Below are 14475 nucleotides of genomic sequence, written 5' to 3'. Positions count from 1 at the left end.
TAAACAATTAACAACGGGTTTTGCGAGTCATGAGGATACAGTTTTATAATTATTTGAAAGTTTTTTGTTTACTACTAAATGGGACGAAAAAATAGAACCAAAACGTGTCCAAAAAATAATTTTACTAATTAGTTTGTTAAAATGCGTTGGGGCCAAAGGTCATGACCATTAAAGAGTATCTGTCAAGTTGTTTCAAACATAAATAACCAAATATACTGGCATGAAACACACGGTATATATTTTGCTGATATACAATTTATTTAAATCGTACGATCTTATAGCCTTAACATGATTAGGCGTTTATTCTTCATAATATTGAATCTCGTCATCAAGGTCCATGTTTTCAACTGAAATTAAAGTTTATAGAAACTTATTATGCTACCAACTTTCATTGACACTTAGTAAATTATTATCAATGATATATAAACACTTGATTTTTTAGTTTACTGTCAAAAAAGTTGTTGTTTTAATATCCACAAACTTCTAGACAGTGTCATTTTGAATGTAAATTTCTTTATCCTCGCGTGGCCAGAAAACGACAGTCGTTATAACACGGGTGTTCTGTTTCATATACCTCATGCCAGCTTACGATTTACTGTATGCAACTTTGTAGGTAATTATATTTTCTCTTTGTGTCTTGCCCAAGGACACATACACCCATAACAACAGCAGCGACGAGTATTTTCTCACCGTTTTGTTTCTGATTCCATCTCTTAAGACCCTTTCCGACTTGGCTCCAATGTTTTCTGGTCCAAAATTTTCTATCAAAAATGCCTGGTAGAGTATTAGCATCAGTGGTTTCAATAAGGACGACGAGTCCGACGAGAAGTAAAAGAAGAAGTGCTGACTTGTTCATCTGCAGAAACAATATTACTCACAATATACAAATCACCCACACTGGTGTATACGAAGACATACACGCTATAACTCAACAATGAGCACGAGGTGTATGAATACACCATGCGTGTCTGGTGTATAAGAATACACCCATTTTATTCCCCGACATATATGATAATAATTACTCACAAACTTACACATTAGGCAGGCACGAGGTGTATAATATATACCACTTGTGCTATATTTTCAAAATTGCCCTGCGGCGCAGGAACAAACAGTTATAATAAAACCAACCAAACACTTACTTTGATATCTTCAGTGAAGTGATGATTTCGTAGCCAAACAAACCGTCTTATATAGAAAACATCGTGGTTATTAAACGTAATGATTTCCGAAATTTTCGTTGAAAAATCAGGAAGTGCCTTTTTCCCGAGAAGTCTGACATGGAAAATTACTCTCTAATGGCAATACTTGGTAGGGTGTTTATTTTCTTGTCCCATTTGGAAGTAAACAAAGAACATTTAAAGAATTATAAAACCGTATCCTTACGACTCCCATGGACCGTTGTTAATTGTTTAAAACACGATCAGGATATTTGGATATTATGTGCTAAAGGTGTCCCATCTTCTCCCACCCTACTATAACAACAATGTTATTAGGGCCACGGTTTACCTAAGTTTAACTGCCCAAATAAATATATATACAAAGATATCATAATACTCTGACTCTAGATAGGCTTTTTACATTTATGTTGATTATTTTTCACCCACTAAGCCACTATGTTCGAGATTTTCAAATGAAGCGATTACAATTACTTCCCGCCTATTGCCTAGATTTCCATTTTTACTGCTACAAACGTCGACAATTTAGATAGCTGTTCTAACGCTCCACAGTTTACAAAATACTCCCTGTTTAATAACGGATGTGCCCCTAAAATCTTTAAGACACAGTTTTGTAAGAATTCGTGAAACATTTTTGAAATAGGATGATTTGTAAAAGAGAATAAGTATTTGCATTAAAAGCATAATTAAGCAGGAAATCTGCTGAAGAAATAGGGAAAATTGGAGAACGGTTTGTATCTTTATTTTAGAAATACGAAACTGTTAGAGCCATATGATTTCCATATAGAGACATCTTACATCACAACTTTACTATGTAATTGATCACACGAAAGAAACAGCAAGGCCTATGCAACAGTGAGCATGAGGTGTATGAATACACCATGTGTGTTTGGTGTATACGAAGACACCCATGTTATATCTCAACAGTGAGCATGAAGTGTTTGAATACATCATGTGTGTCTGGTGTATAAGAAGACACCCATGTTATTACTCGACAGTGAACATGAGGTGTATGAATACATCATGTGTGTCTGGTGTATAAGAAGACATCCATGTTAAAACTCAACAGTGAGCATGAGGTATATGAATACATCATGTGTGTCTGGTGTATAAAAATACACCTATGTTTTAAGTTGCCAGTTAGCATGAGGTGTTTGGAATCTAAGTGTTAAATTTTTGCGATAACACTATATGGCAAAACAAAAAACAAAAAGTACGAGTTAGTATACTGACATGCAAAAATATATTTATTGCCAAAGAAGCCTGGTGAGAGGGGTTTATGTTTCTCGAGACTAAAATGACGAGGTATTTTCTAACTAAAATCTAGATACCCATAACTGTATACAGTTATAATTTTCATCCGAAATCTAAGACGAGCTACTGCGTTTATTAGTTTTAATGGAAATCTTTCGGCTCTAACAGTTTCGTATTTTTAAAATAAAGATACAAACGGTTCTCCAATTTCTCCTATTTCTTCAGCAGACTTCCTGCTTAATTATGCTTTTAATGCAAATACTTATTCTCTTTTAAAAACCATCATATTTCAAAAATGTTTTACGAATTCTAACAAAACTGTGTCTTAAATTATTTTAGGGGCACATCCGTTATTAAATAGGACACTTTTATAAACTGTGGAGTGCTAGCATAATTATCTAAAGTGTCGATTATTGTAGCAGTAAAAATAGGTAGCTAGGCAATAGACGGGAAGTAATTAAATTGCTTCATTTGAAAATCTCAAACATAGTTGCTTAACTGGTGAAAAATAATCAACATAAAAGTAAAAAGCCTGTCTAGAATCAGATTATTAGATACCTGTGTGATGATTTATATTTTGCGCAATCAAACTTATCAAAACAATGGCCCTAATAACATTGTTATTATAGTAAGTTGGGAGAAGATGGGACACCTTAACCGCATAATATTCTAATACCCTGATCGTGTTTAAAACAATTAACAACGGTCTATGGTAGTCGTGAGGATACGGTTTTTTTTTTAATTCTTTGAATGTTCTTTGTTTACTACCAAATGGGACGAGAAAATAAACACCCTACTAAGTATTGCCATCAAATTGTTTGGGTAATTTTCCATGTCAGAGACTTCTCGGGAAAAAAGCACTTCCTGATTTTTCAACGAAAATTTTGGAAATCATTACGTTTAATAACCACGATGTTTTCTATATAAGACGGTTTGTTTGGCTACGAAATCATCACTTCACTGAAGATATCAAAGTAAGTGTTTGGTTGGTTTTATTATAACTGTTTGTTCCTGCGCCGCAGGGCAATTTTGAAAATATAGCACAAGTGGTATATATTATACACCTCGTGCCTGCTTGATGTGTAACTTTGTGAGTGATTATTAAAAATATCTGTCGGGGTATAAAATGGGTGTATTCTTATACACTAGGCACGCATGGTGTATTCATACACCTCATGCTCACTGTTGAGTTATAGCGTGTATGTCTTCGTATACACCAGTGTGGGTGATTTGTATATTGTGAGTAATATTGTTTCTGCAGATGAACAAGTCAGCACTTCTTCTTTTACTTCTCGTCGGACTCGTCGTCCTTATTGAAACCACTGATGCTAATACTCTACCAGGCATTTTTGATAGAAAATTTTGGACCAGAAAACATTGGAGCCAAGTCGGAAAGGGTCTTAAGAGATGGAATCAGAAACAAAACGGTAAGAAAATACTCGTCGCTGCTATTGTTATGGGAGTATGTGTCCTTGGGCAAGACACAAAGAGAAAATATATTTACCTACAAAGTTGCATACAGTAAATCGTAAGCTGGCATGAGGTGTATGAAACAGTCCACCCGTGTTATAACGACCGTCGTTTTCTGGCCACGCGAGGATAAAGAAATTTACATTCAAAATAACACTGTGTAGAAGTTTGTGGATACTAAAACAACAATTTTTTTGACAGTAAACGGAAAAATCAAGTGTTTATATATCATTGATAATAATTGACTAAGTGTTAATGAAAGTTGGTAGCATAATAAGTTTCTATAAACTTTAATTTCAGTTGAAAACATGGACTTTGATGACGAGATTCAATATTATGAAGAATAAACGCCTAATCATATAAAGGCAATAAAGATCGTACGATTTAAATAAATTCTATATCAGCAAAATATATACCGTGTGTTTCATGCCAGTATATTTGGTTATTTATGTTTGAAACAACTAGACAGATATTCTTTAATGGTCATGACCTTTGGCCCCAACGCATTTTAACAAATTAATTAGTAAAATTATTTTTTGGACACGTTTTGGTCCTATTTTTTCGTCCCATTTAGTATGAAACAAAACACTTTCAAATAATTATAAAACTGTATCCTCATGACTCGCAAAACCCGTTGTTAATTGTTTAAAACACGTCCCAGATATTTGGGTGTTATGTGCTAAAAGTGTCCCATCTCCCCCCACCCTGTATTTTTCACGAATTCCTGCGAAACTTAGTCCTGCTTTAGCGTGTAGGTACATCCTTTGAAACACGGAGAAATTATGTAACGTGCTACCTATGAAATAAGGGTTATAGCAAAACAAAACTAGGAAGTGGGCAATACATTGGAAAAATCCACTGTTTCCATTAAAAATGTTAAACGCAGTAGCTCGTGTTAGATTTCGGATAAAAATTATAACTGTATACAGTTATGTGTATCTAGATTTTAGTTCGAAAATATCTCGTACATTAGATTCTCCAGAAACATAAACGCCTCTCGTAAGGCTACTTAAGCAATAACTAGCTTTTGCATGCCGGTATACTAACACATATTTTTCATTTGTTTTACCATTGGTTTTCTTGTTAATTTTAAAACCGTGAATCCCGGTACCGCATAACATGAGTGCCGTCTTATAGTACTGTTACACGTGGTGTATTCATAACTCATGCTCACTGTTGAGTTATAACATAGGTGTATTTGTATACACCAGACACACATGGCGTATTCATACACTTCATCAACACATACCGTATGGTTTATACCAGTATTTTTTGCTCTATATATTAAAAACATGTATAGAAAGCTATTATGTGCGGGTCATATGCAGTTGTTGAACTTCCGGCGTTGTGCATTCCAACAAAATCGGTGAAATTAATTGTTGCAGCAAATATGGTAGGGGGGAAGATAGGAAACATTTTTATTCTAATTTCTCGTCTCATTTGGTTGTAAACAAAGTACATTCAGAGAATTATAAAACCGTATCCTCACGATTTCCATAGACCGTTGTTAATTGTTTCAAACACGATCAGGATATATGGATATTATGTGCTGCTAAATGTTTCCCATCTTTCTCAAAGCTGCTATAGGAGTTCTTTTTTTAAACAATAAATTTAAAAATTTCCACGCTGTTTTGTAAGCTTTACGCAAAACCGGACAACGGGCTGAGTCACAAATATTTTCAGTAATAATATTGAAAAAAAGTCTCATTTAAGCAGAATAAGCGCGTTAATAAAAGCACGTAATGGCAGCGTAGCATCGAAAGTTGGTTTAAATGCGAGCGACTGTATTGCTTACCCAAAGTGCGAGTTTTAAAACGGCCACCGTTGCAAAGTGGTTAGCGCGCCTGCCTCTAACCCAGAGGTTATATAGGTTATAAGCCTCATCGCTGCTACCATTGTGGGCGTTTGTATCCTTGGGCAAGACAAATAACAGCAACTGCCCCAACGAAGTGGTCGCTAATGGTTGTCTGAATTATCAGACACATAAAAACTATCCACAATTTACATGAGTGGGGTACCCATTTAATCGATTTTCTCCTATTGTTAGTAAACATAGAACATACAAAGAATTACAAAACCGTTTCCTCACCACTCCCATTAACTGTTGTTAATAATTTAAATCACAATTAGGATATTTAGATATTATGTCTTAAAGGTGTCCCATCTTTCCAACCCTACTTTATAAGTGGTGTGAATAGCTTTTAAACTGTCAACTATATTGTTTAAAAGCGCTATCAATAATATACAGGTTTATAAAACACGACTCTTATAAAATCACCACTTAATCTTTTCACCTTAACTCAGTAATCACGAATAGATTAACCAAAATTTTAGTTACGAAAAATAAAATGACGAAAAATAAAATGTTTAGACTTGTGAAGAGGCAGTGATGTCATATTTGAAGTGACGTATACAGATCTGACGTCACTATTGTAGGACGTAATAAGTTTCTGACGTCATGCCACTAAGTCGTAAGTTAGAAATTGTGACGTAGAGATCACACGTTACTATTGTATGACGTATTGATTTTCTGACGTCATACCAAGTCTTAAATCAGAAATGTTTTGTTTACACAAGATAAATAATTAAAACGTAATGTATTTTTCTCTTCGAATGCAGTAACGAAATTAGGTTTAATATAACGAATAGAAAGGAATTAAATTAATAAAACGAATAGAAGGAATTTAAAAAATGACAGTAGTCTAAAAGCGTGGTTGCTAAACCAACAATACTGTATAAATAACTCGTATGGAGTTCTGTTTAATTAAAACTAAACGTGACCACTTTTATTGAAGCTTCTGAAATTCTGAAAAATGGAAACAGGATTAAAATACCTTCATAGTTTATGTGGCTGGCGTTGGTGGAAAGCCACTACGGCACGACAAGCCCCCAGCCAATGGTAGTGGGTTTCTACTCTGGTGAGAAACCCCTTGCCATACCCAGGCAAGGTAAAACTAACCATATGGACAAAAATAGTACAACGACGCACATGAATGTGCACAGGGATCACACCAACAAAAAGACAAAAATTTTACGACGAGTGCAGCGACATACATGTGCCAAACATGCAACAAACACAACAGCTCAATCATACAAAAAGGGGGCGCGGTTAAAAAAATTAACGCGAACAAAATCATTGAAACATCTTCAGCGAACAAAATCATTGAAACATCTTCAAAGAAAATATGGTTCAAATCCTGAAGGATAATCATCTGCTGAATGTTCAATCAAGTTTTAATCTATAGGTAAGTCGCCATGTTGGTACCGCGATACTCTCGTCGTATCTCCACACAATATAATAACGTCCGGATGTTACGCACCGCATCGACCGTTATAAAACTGCATCAGGTTGTTACGTACCGCATTGATAGTGACCTAAAACCGAGCGTAGCATCACTGGCGGCGACGTCCACGCAACAACCCGACCGTTAAGTAACTCAAGCGAAACAGACGTAACCGCACCGAACGCAGGGTCAGGACAACGCTCTGACCCACCGTATCGACGTCGTAGCGTAATCGTGACGTGGCCATCGTCCCAATCACGCTACATGACGTTTTAATATAAAGTTAAGTCACGTGGGGAAGTTTACATTACATTATATTACATTACATTTTATTAAATATTACATTAAATTACATTGTATGAAATGGAATTCTAACACACTTATGCGCCTATTATACTGCGTGTTAATATTACTCGAGTATTTGTGTACCAACATAGCGTTCTCACCAAGTGATTAGGATAATACAGAATCGTTAAAAGATTCGATCTTTTGTGTACAACAACAAAATCTGATCCAGCAAGATGTTCGCCATACTTTCATTGCATATGTTTCAGTGACATGCAAAATGCACTAAAGTAGTGACTGACTAAAAATAGCTGGCAACATTAGGTTCAGCAGAATAGGGATACAACAGACAGACAGACACACACATAACACACAACTCATACTTTTAAACCTCAAATCTCAAACCGTGCATCCTTTATCGGCGTTTTCGTCTTTGTTCTTCATCTGCAAAGGCAAAATAGTTACGTCAAGTGTTTACGTAATAGTTACGTCAAGTGTTTACGTAATAGTTACGTCAAGTGGTTACGTAATAGTTACGTCAAGTGGTTACGTAATAGTTACGTCAAGTGGTTACGTAATAGTTACGTCAAGTGTTTACGTAATAGTTACGTCAAGTGTTTACGTAATAGTTACGTCAAATGTATGCAGAAAATTCACTAATTCTACACAAGTTCATTCCACATTTAAATTTATTTGTTCCAACAGGTATATTTTTTTATTTTTTCAAAGGTATACTTTATTACTAAATCATAAACAATGATCATCTATAATTACCTTGCGCTTTTCTTCTGCAGCTGTATTCGCTGACTTTTCTGCAAAAATACAAACGTTAATTGATCAGTAGGTAAATAGTACTGTGGGCTAGGATGGGACACCTTGGGCACATAATATCCAAATGTCCTGATAGAGTTTTGAACAATTAACAACAGTCTATGGGAGTCGTAACAATACAGTTTTCTATTTCCTTGAATGTTCTTTGTTTACTACCAAATAAGACGAGAAAATAGAATAAAAAGGTGTCCCTTTTCCCGCACCTTACTATCTATGTAGTTTCGAAAAGTATATATGTAGTTTGCCCCATCTTCCCCTACCCTACTATATCCCATATTTCCCGATCTTAGTTTTGACCATTTAACAACTTTTTAAAGCTATACGGTTTTAAAATTCTGTAAATACTCTTAGATTTTACTGAAAACGGAACAAAAATAAAAATATGGGACCATCTTTCACAGCGCTACTATATTATTACGTCATAAGTACCTTCATTCTTCTTTCTTTTCAATGGTCCGCTTGATCCTTTGTGACGTCACATACCATGTTCTAAAGATTTCAACGTTAAAACTTCAGTTTGGGGCGAAACAATGAACTTACGAAGTGGGTTCTTCTGCTGCGTCATCACCACTTCGTGACGTCACATCATCGATGTTTCTAGAAAAGAGCTTATGTACGTAAACAATGCCAATCTCGATATATACATTACCATTTCTTTGTTCTTCTTGCTTCCGAGCTTATAGCGCAAATGAAATTAGAATATACAAGTAATGTGCCTTGTGACGACGCAAAACGCGCATGGGGCCCCATGAAAAAAAATCGCGAAACGAAAGCGTGGAAACCGTATTGTGACTTGTAATAACGTTACAAACAAAACAAATGCAGCGATTATGACGTAACGTCGCGGGTGACGTATATTGTGACGTTACGAGTGACACATCGTCGCGATTGACAAATATTGTGACGTAACGTTGCGAGTGACGGAATAAAGAACGGTCGCGATTGACGAAGATTGTGACGTAATGTTGCGAGTGACGTAATAAAGAACGGTCGCGATTCCTGAAACAAAACGCGATAAAGAAAAATTTAAACTTCAAATAAAAAATAAACTCAAGGCACAAAACTTGTAGCTATTGTAGTGTAATAATTTTACTGTATATAGTAGTATATAGTTAAAACATATCTTACAGTAAATGGTATATCAAACTATTATTGTAATGAAATAATACTTAACTTTAGTTTTGCAAGAAAACTTCATAAAACCTTTCAACTTGCAACTTGGTGTGGAACCAACTTCATCTAAACTGGTACGTGCTGCTAACTGCTCGCTTTTTAAAAGAGGCGTTTTAGACGCCAAGCAATCAATTAAAGCGGGCGTAATCAGCTGGTGCGAGGCGTCAGTCACGTGAGCAATCTGATCAATCAGGATTAAACAGCGGGCTGATTGTGACGTCAGTACTACATTGTGATGTAACAAATTAAGTTCACAACGATTCGCGATTTTAGATTTTTGTTTCAAGCAAGAACTTTGCTTTTAATATTGTTTTTATTCGATACGAGTGAAGTTAAATAGCGAGCTGTATATAGGCTTGGGTGAAGCTTTGGTAGTAAACAAAGAACATTCAAAAAATTATAACATCCTATTTTCACGACTCCCATAGACCGTTGTTAATTGTTTGAAATACGACCGAGATATTTTGATATAGTAGGGTGAGGGAAGATGGGACACCTGTTCATTCTATTTTCCCGTCCAATTTGGTAGTAAACAAAGAAAATTCAAAGAATTATAAAACAATGCTTTCACAACTCTTTTAGACTGTTGTTAATTGTTTAAAAAACGATCAGGATATTTAGATATTATGTGCTAAATGTGTTCCATCTTTTCCCACCCCACTATATTATGCGCTAAGGGTGTCCCATCTCTCCCTACACTACTATATGTTGTTCGTTTTGATTCTGTTAAATTTGATCGTCGTAACATCAACCACTGGTAGTTGGCATCAACTTGATGGCATCGAATATTACATTGAGTATACAGCAGTTCAGGGAGTTGATAAAGCAAAGGAAGGTTGTAAAGCAATGAACGCCATTTTAGCTGTTGTTAAATCTCAACGAACAAGATTTTTCGTGCAAAATTATAAATACAGAGTTACCACGTTTTTTTCGTTCATAAATGTAGCATCGACGAGCTTTGAACCCATATACCTACGGGTTAAGCAAGTGCGCTAAAGCAAAATATACCACGTCGTTAATCAATTCGTTTCTTCTGAAATATTCTCTTAAGGTGGCTGTACACAGTATCCGGCATGCGAAGTCGTATGCAAACCCATTACCGAGTTCCGCATGCGGCAGCGAAATCCGGACAAAACAGACAAAACGGACGAATTCCGGGTCCTGTGTACAGCCACCTTCATTCTTGCGAATTTTTATTAAGAAAAGGATAACCACACGCAAAGCCTATAGTCAACAACGCATCTTAAGCCTATATAGTTAATGATTCATAAAAGTATCTCAATCAATAGGATGTATACCGCACATAGTTGCTATTGTACAGTACAGTAGATAATAGGCATTTTTGGTATCATTTTACGGTTAACCGTTTTGCTAGTTCATATTTATTACGCGTGTATTATAGAATGTCTGTTTTTGTGATAGGTACTATAGACATGTTTATGCAGTAGGGTGGGAGAAGATGAGACACCTTTTGATTTTATTTTTTCGTTGCAATTGGTAGTAAACAAAGAAAATTCAATAAATTATAAAACCGTATTCTCACGACTCCCATAAAGCGTTGTTAATTGTTTAAAATGCGATAATATTATTTGGATATTATGTGCTATAAAGGTGTCCCATCTTCCCCCACTCTTATATATAGGCCGCTTTTTTATGAGATTTTAGTCTATAGAATATTTAGTAGTGTTTTTGGCAAGGCAGATTTATAGAAATTAATGGTGCTAGTGAAGAATCCCCCTTACGTTATTAATGTAACTGCGCCGTAAACCAACTATACCCCCTATACTATATACTTTGTTTACTTTATTTTTTTACTGTAAAACAGATATTGCTATTTTCGTCGTAAAAGTTAAGTAGACTATATTAAAATGTCAAGAGGTATTATTTCATATTTTACACTTCTAGTGTTATTTCTACTGCAAGGCAGTGCCGAGGTAAACTATATGTTTGATATTTTTACTTTGTTAAGATACTGTAATAAAGTCCGATGTAGGTCAGCAAATTGGTTAGCGCGCCCGCCCCCAACCCGAAGGTAATGTGTTCAAGGCTCGTCCCTGGCACCATGTGGGCGTATGTGTCCTTGGGCAAGACACTTAACGGAAATTGCTCCAACCCAGTGGTCACTAATAGGTTGTCCAAATTATCAGCCACGCAGGAAAAAAAATCACCGACAAAGTAACATACATGTTAACTCGTAAGCTCGCACGAGGTGTATGAAGTATAACATCCGTGTTATAACGACTGTCATTTTCCGACCACGCATAAACAAATAATCACATTTATTCATTTAACATTCTTTTAATTTTCAGGGCGATGATTTTTGCCGAACCGATGTTGGTCATACAATAATTTGCGCAGGTATAACTTATCAAAATTAACTTTCTGTCTTTATCAGATTTTAATTCTATAGTGATTTGCTGAGAGTACATGGCTTACAATATAGTAGGGTGGGGGAGATGGGAACACTTTTCATTCTATTTCTGGTCCCATTTGATAGTAAACAAAGAACATTCAAAGAATTATAAAACCGTATCCTCACGACTCCCATAGACCGTTGTTAAATGTTTAAAACACGATCAAGATATTTGGATAATATGTGCTAAAGGTGTTCCATCTCCCCCACCCTACTATATTTGGAATGTAACTTATATATAAACAAAGACCATTCAAAGAATTATAAAACCGTATCCTCAAAACTCTCGTAAGATCGTTGTTAATTGTTAGAACTAGACAGGACAAATTCAGCAAATTTTATTCAAATATCCTGATCGTGTTTTAAACAATTAACAACGGTCGTTGGGAGTCGTGAGGATACGGTTTTATAATTCTTTGACTGTTTTTTTGTTTACTATCAAAAAACAAAAATGAAAGGAGAAAAGAATAGAATGAAAAGGTGTCCCAACTTTCCCCGCCCTATTATACATTTGGAATTTTGTGTTTATATTTGTAAAATGTTTTTTTTTTAACAGATTATGTCGCTACGACGGGATATTGCTGCAATTATGTGGATGGTTACTACCAAGACTGTTGCTACACTACTGCTGTTTGGGGTTTATGGTGTAAGTCTTATTCAGAAATGGTAAAAATAAAAACTTTTTTTGTGTCTTCGTTTACGGCAGCGAAGATTTCGAAATATTTTAAACGAAAAACAGGATATAGCGACAAAACAACAGTTGATAAAATTTTCAAAATTGCAAAATGCTTCGCCAATTCATCAGAACATAAAACAAGCATAAAAACGTTTATTTTTTAAATCATAAAAACTATTAAAGTTTATTCTTGAAAACATTAAAACTAGCAGAGCTTAAATTCGAACATTATTTTACAGACTTTTGGTTTTCCATCGTTTCATTTCTCTTTATTGTTGGAGGAGTCGTAGCTCTTTGTAAATATTGTGTTTTCAAAAACAGCAGCTCAAGAAAATCTTCTATTGCGGATACCGAGACTGCGGCTGTGCCTGTTGTGTATTCCGCTTCACAGGTTTGATATTTGATTTGATTCGGAAAACACGGATTTTCTTGACAGTTTTATTAAACATTACAATATATATGGTGGAGTGGGGTAAGATAAGACACCTTTCATTCTATTTTCTCGTCCCATTTGGTATAGTTAAAACAGAATATAAAAAATGTATTCTTACTACTCGTTTGTTTAAATTTGTTTAAATCACGACCAGGATATTTGGACGTTACGTGTCCCGTCTTACGTTACGTGTCCCGTCTTTCCCCACCATGCTATATGTCTTGCTTATACCTTGCTCCAACCCAGAGCTCGCTAATGGGTTGTCCAAACTATCCGCCACACAAAAAATCCTCCTCTCCCAAAATAATTACTCAAAAGGAACATACTTAGTAACTCGTAAACTGGCACGAGGTGCATGAAACAGAACACCCGTGTTGTAACGACTGTCGTTATCCGGCCACGCGAGGATAAAATAAGTTATATTCATTCGAAAATTCAATAAATTAATTTGTCTCTTCGATTACAGTAGCGAAATTTAGAAATATTTTAAACGAAAATGCAGGATATAGCGAAAAAACAACAGTTGTTAAAACACGCTTACAGTTAAAAACATATTTACATTTAATTGGAAGAAAATATAAGCGTGGTCGCTAAACCCAACGTCTACACCTAACAGAAAAATTTTAATTTTAATTTTTTGCTTTGTTTTAACAGAATGCTACTCCAGTACAAGCAAATATATCGGACTTTCCCCCGAGCTATGAGCAACTGCAGCACCAAGGAGTTGATTCTCAAACGCAGCAGTTCAACTCTTACGGCTCAAATAATCCACCTTTTCCAACGGAAACAATGAACTAAGAAAAAAAATTCGCACCAAAGCAATTTTTAGACGCTTTTGAAAAATTTTTTTTTTATGGAAAAATTATAACTTTTTAGTCCTCGATTTTTCAGTTCTTTTTGATAACTTTTCAGTTTCTCGATTTCGGTGCTTTTTAAGAAAAAATTACTGAGTACATTTTTTTACCATTTGATTTTACCAGTTTTTGTATTTGGGCGTATATAATGAAATTTAAATGCAGTATAATTGTGTTTATACATGTTTTTAAATATATAAATGTTTTTGCAAGTTTTGTTTTATTAAAGATGTTATTGTTTAAAATCCTACATGGCAGTGCAACGGCATTTGTAATAAAATAAGTTTTTTGTTTCATACACCTCGTGCCCGCTTACCAGTTACACATAGTAGGGAGGGGGAAAATGGAAAACCTTGAGCACATAATATCTAAATATCGTGGACGTGTTTTAAACAATTAACAACGGTCTATGGTAGTCGCAAGGATACGATTTTATAATTCTTTGAATTTTCTTTGTTTACTACTAAATGGGACGAGGAAATAGAATGAAAATGTGTCCCATATTCCCCCACTCTACTATATACAGCACGTTTTTTGTTAAAAACGTTACTTGTTTAAATTTTTGCGTGGTAGGGCAACGTCAATCGTAATAAAATGAGTGTTTTTTTTTCATACAACACCTCG

The 14475-nt window shown here is 35.2% G+C and overlaps 1 protein-coding gene and 3 long non-coding RNA genes across 4 annotated transcripts; 2 read left to right on the top strand and 2 right to left on the bottom strand.

The window, feature by feature from the left end:
* Positions 1-237: 237 nt before the first annotated feature.
* Positions 238-1268, bottom strand: LOC149725684 (uncharacterized). Its single transcript, XR_016386431.1, has 3 exons — positions 1143-1268; positions 691-856; positions 238-347 (listed from the first exon to the last, which is right to left on the bottom strand). It is a non-coding gene; the product is annotated as an uncharacterized LOC149725684 (long non-coding RNA).
* Positions 1269-3299: 2031 nt separating this feature from the next.
* On the top strand, positions 3300-4300 carry LOC149725683 (uncharacterized). Its single transcript, XR_016386441.1, has 3 exons — positions 3300-3406; positions 3694-3859; positions 4203-4300. It is a non-coding gene; the product is annotated as an uncharacterized LOC149725683 (long non-coding RNA).
* Positions 4301-6484: 2184 nt separating this feature from the next.
* LOC149725682 (uncharacterized) lies at positions 6485-9608 on the bottom strand. Its single transcript, XR_016386346.1, has 4 exons — positions 8843-9608; positions 8732-8791; positions 8246-8283; positions 6485-7915 (listed from the first exon to the last, which is right to left on the bottom strand). It is a non-coding gene; the product is annotated as an uncharacterized LOC149725682 (long non-coding RNA).
* A 1671-nt stretch (positions 9609-11279) lies between these two features.
* On the top strand, positions 11280-13915 carry LOC149725681 (uncharacterized). The gene is made up of 5 exons (XM_089891136.1): positions 11280-11409; positions 11785-11833; positions 12445-12534; positions 12804-12955; positions 13652-13915. Exons 1-5 carry the CDS (start codon positions 11344-11346, stop codon positions 13793-13795), a joined length of 501 nt encoding a protein of 166 aa, XP_089747262.1. The 5' UTR covers positions 11280-11343; the 3' UTR covers positions 13796-13915.
* Positions 13916-14475: the final 560 nt, after the last annotated feature.

The sequence above is a fragment of the Ciona robusta genome, chromosome 13 (assembly GCF_009617815.1).
Source record: "Ciona robusta chromosome 13, ASM961781v2".
Classification (NCBI taxonomy): Eukaryota; Metazoa; Chordata; class Ascidiacea; order Phlebobranchia; family Cionidae; genus Ciona; species Ciona robusta.
This window is presented reverse-complemented; position numbering and strand designations above follow the sequence as displayed.

Coding starts and splice junctions, on each gene's coding strand:
- LOC149725681 (XM_089891136.1), top strand. CDS start 11,344: ATGTCAAGAGGTATTATTTCATATTTTACACTTCTAGTGTTATTTCTA. Junction 11,410..11,784: donor TACTGCAAGGCAGTGCCGAG/GTAAACTATATG, acceptor TTTAATTTTCAG/GGCGATGATTTTTGCCGAAC. Junction 11,834..12,444: donor TCATACAATAATTTGCGCAG/GTATAACTTATC, acceptor TTTTTTTAACAG/ATTATGTCGCTACGACGGGA.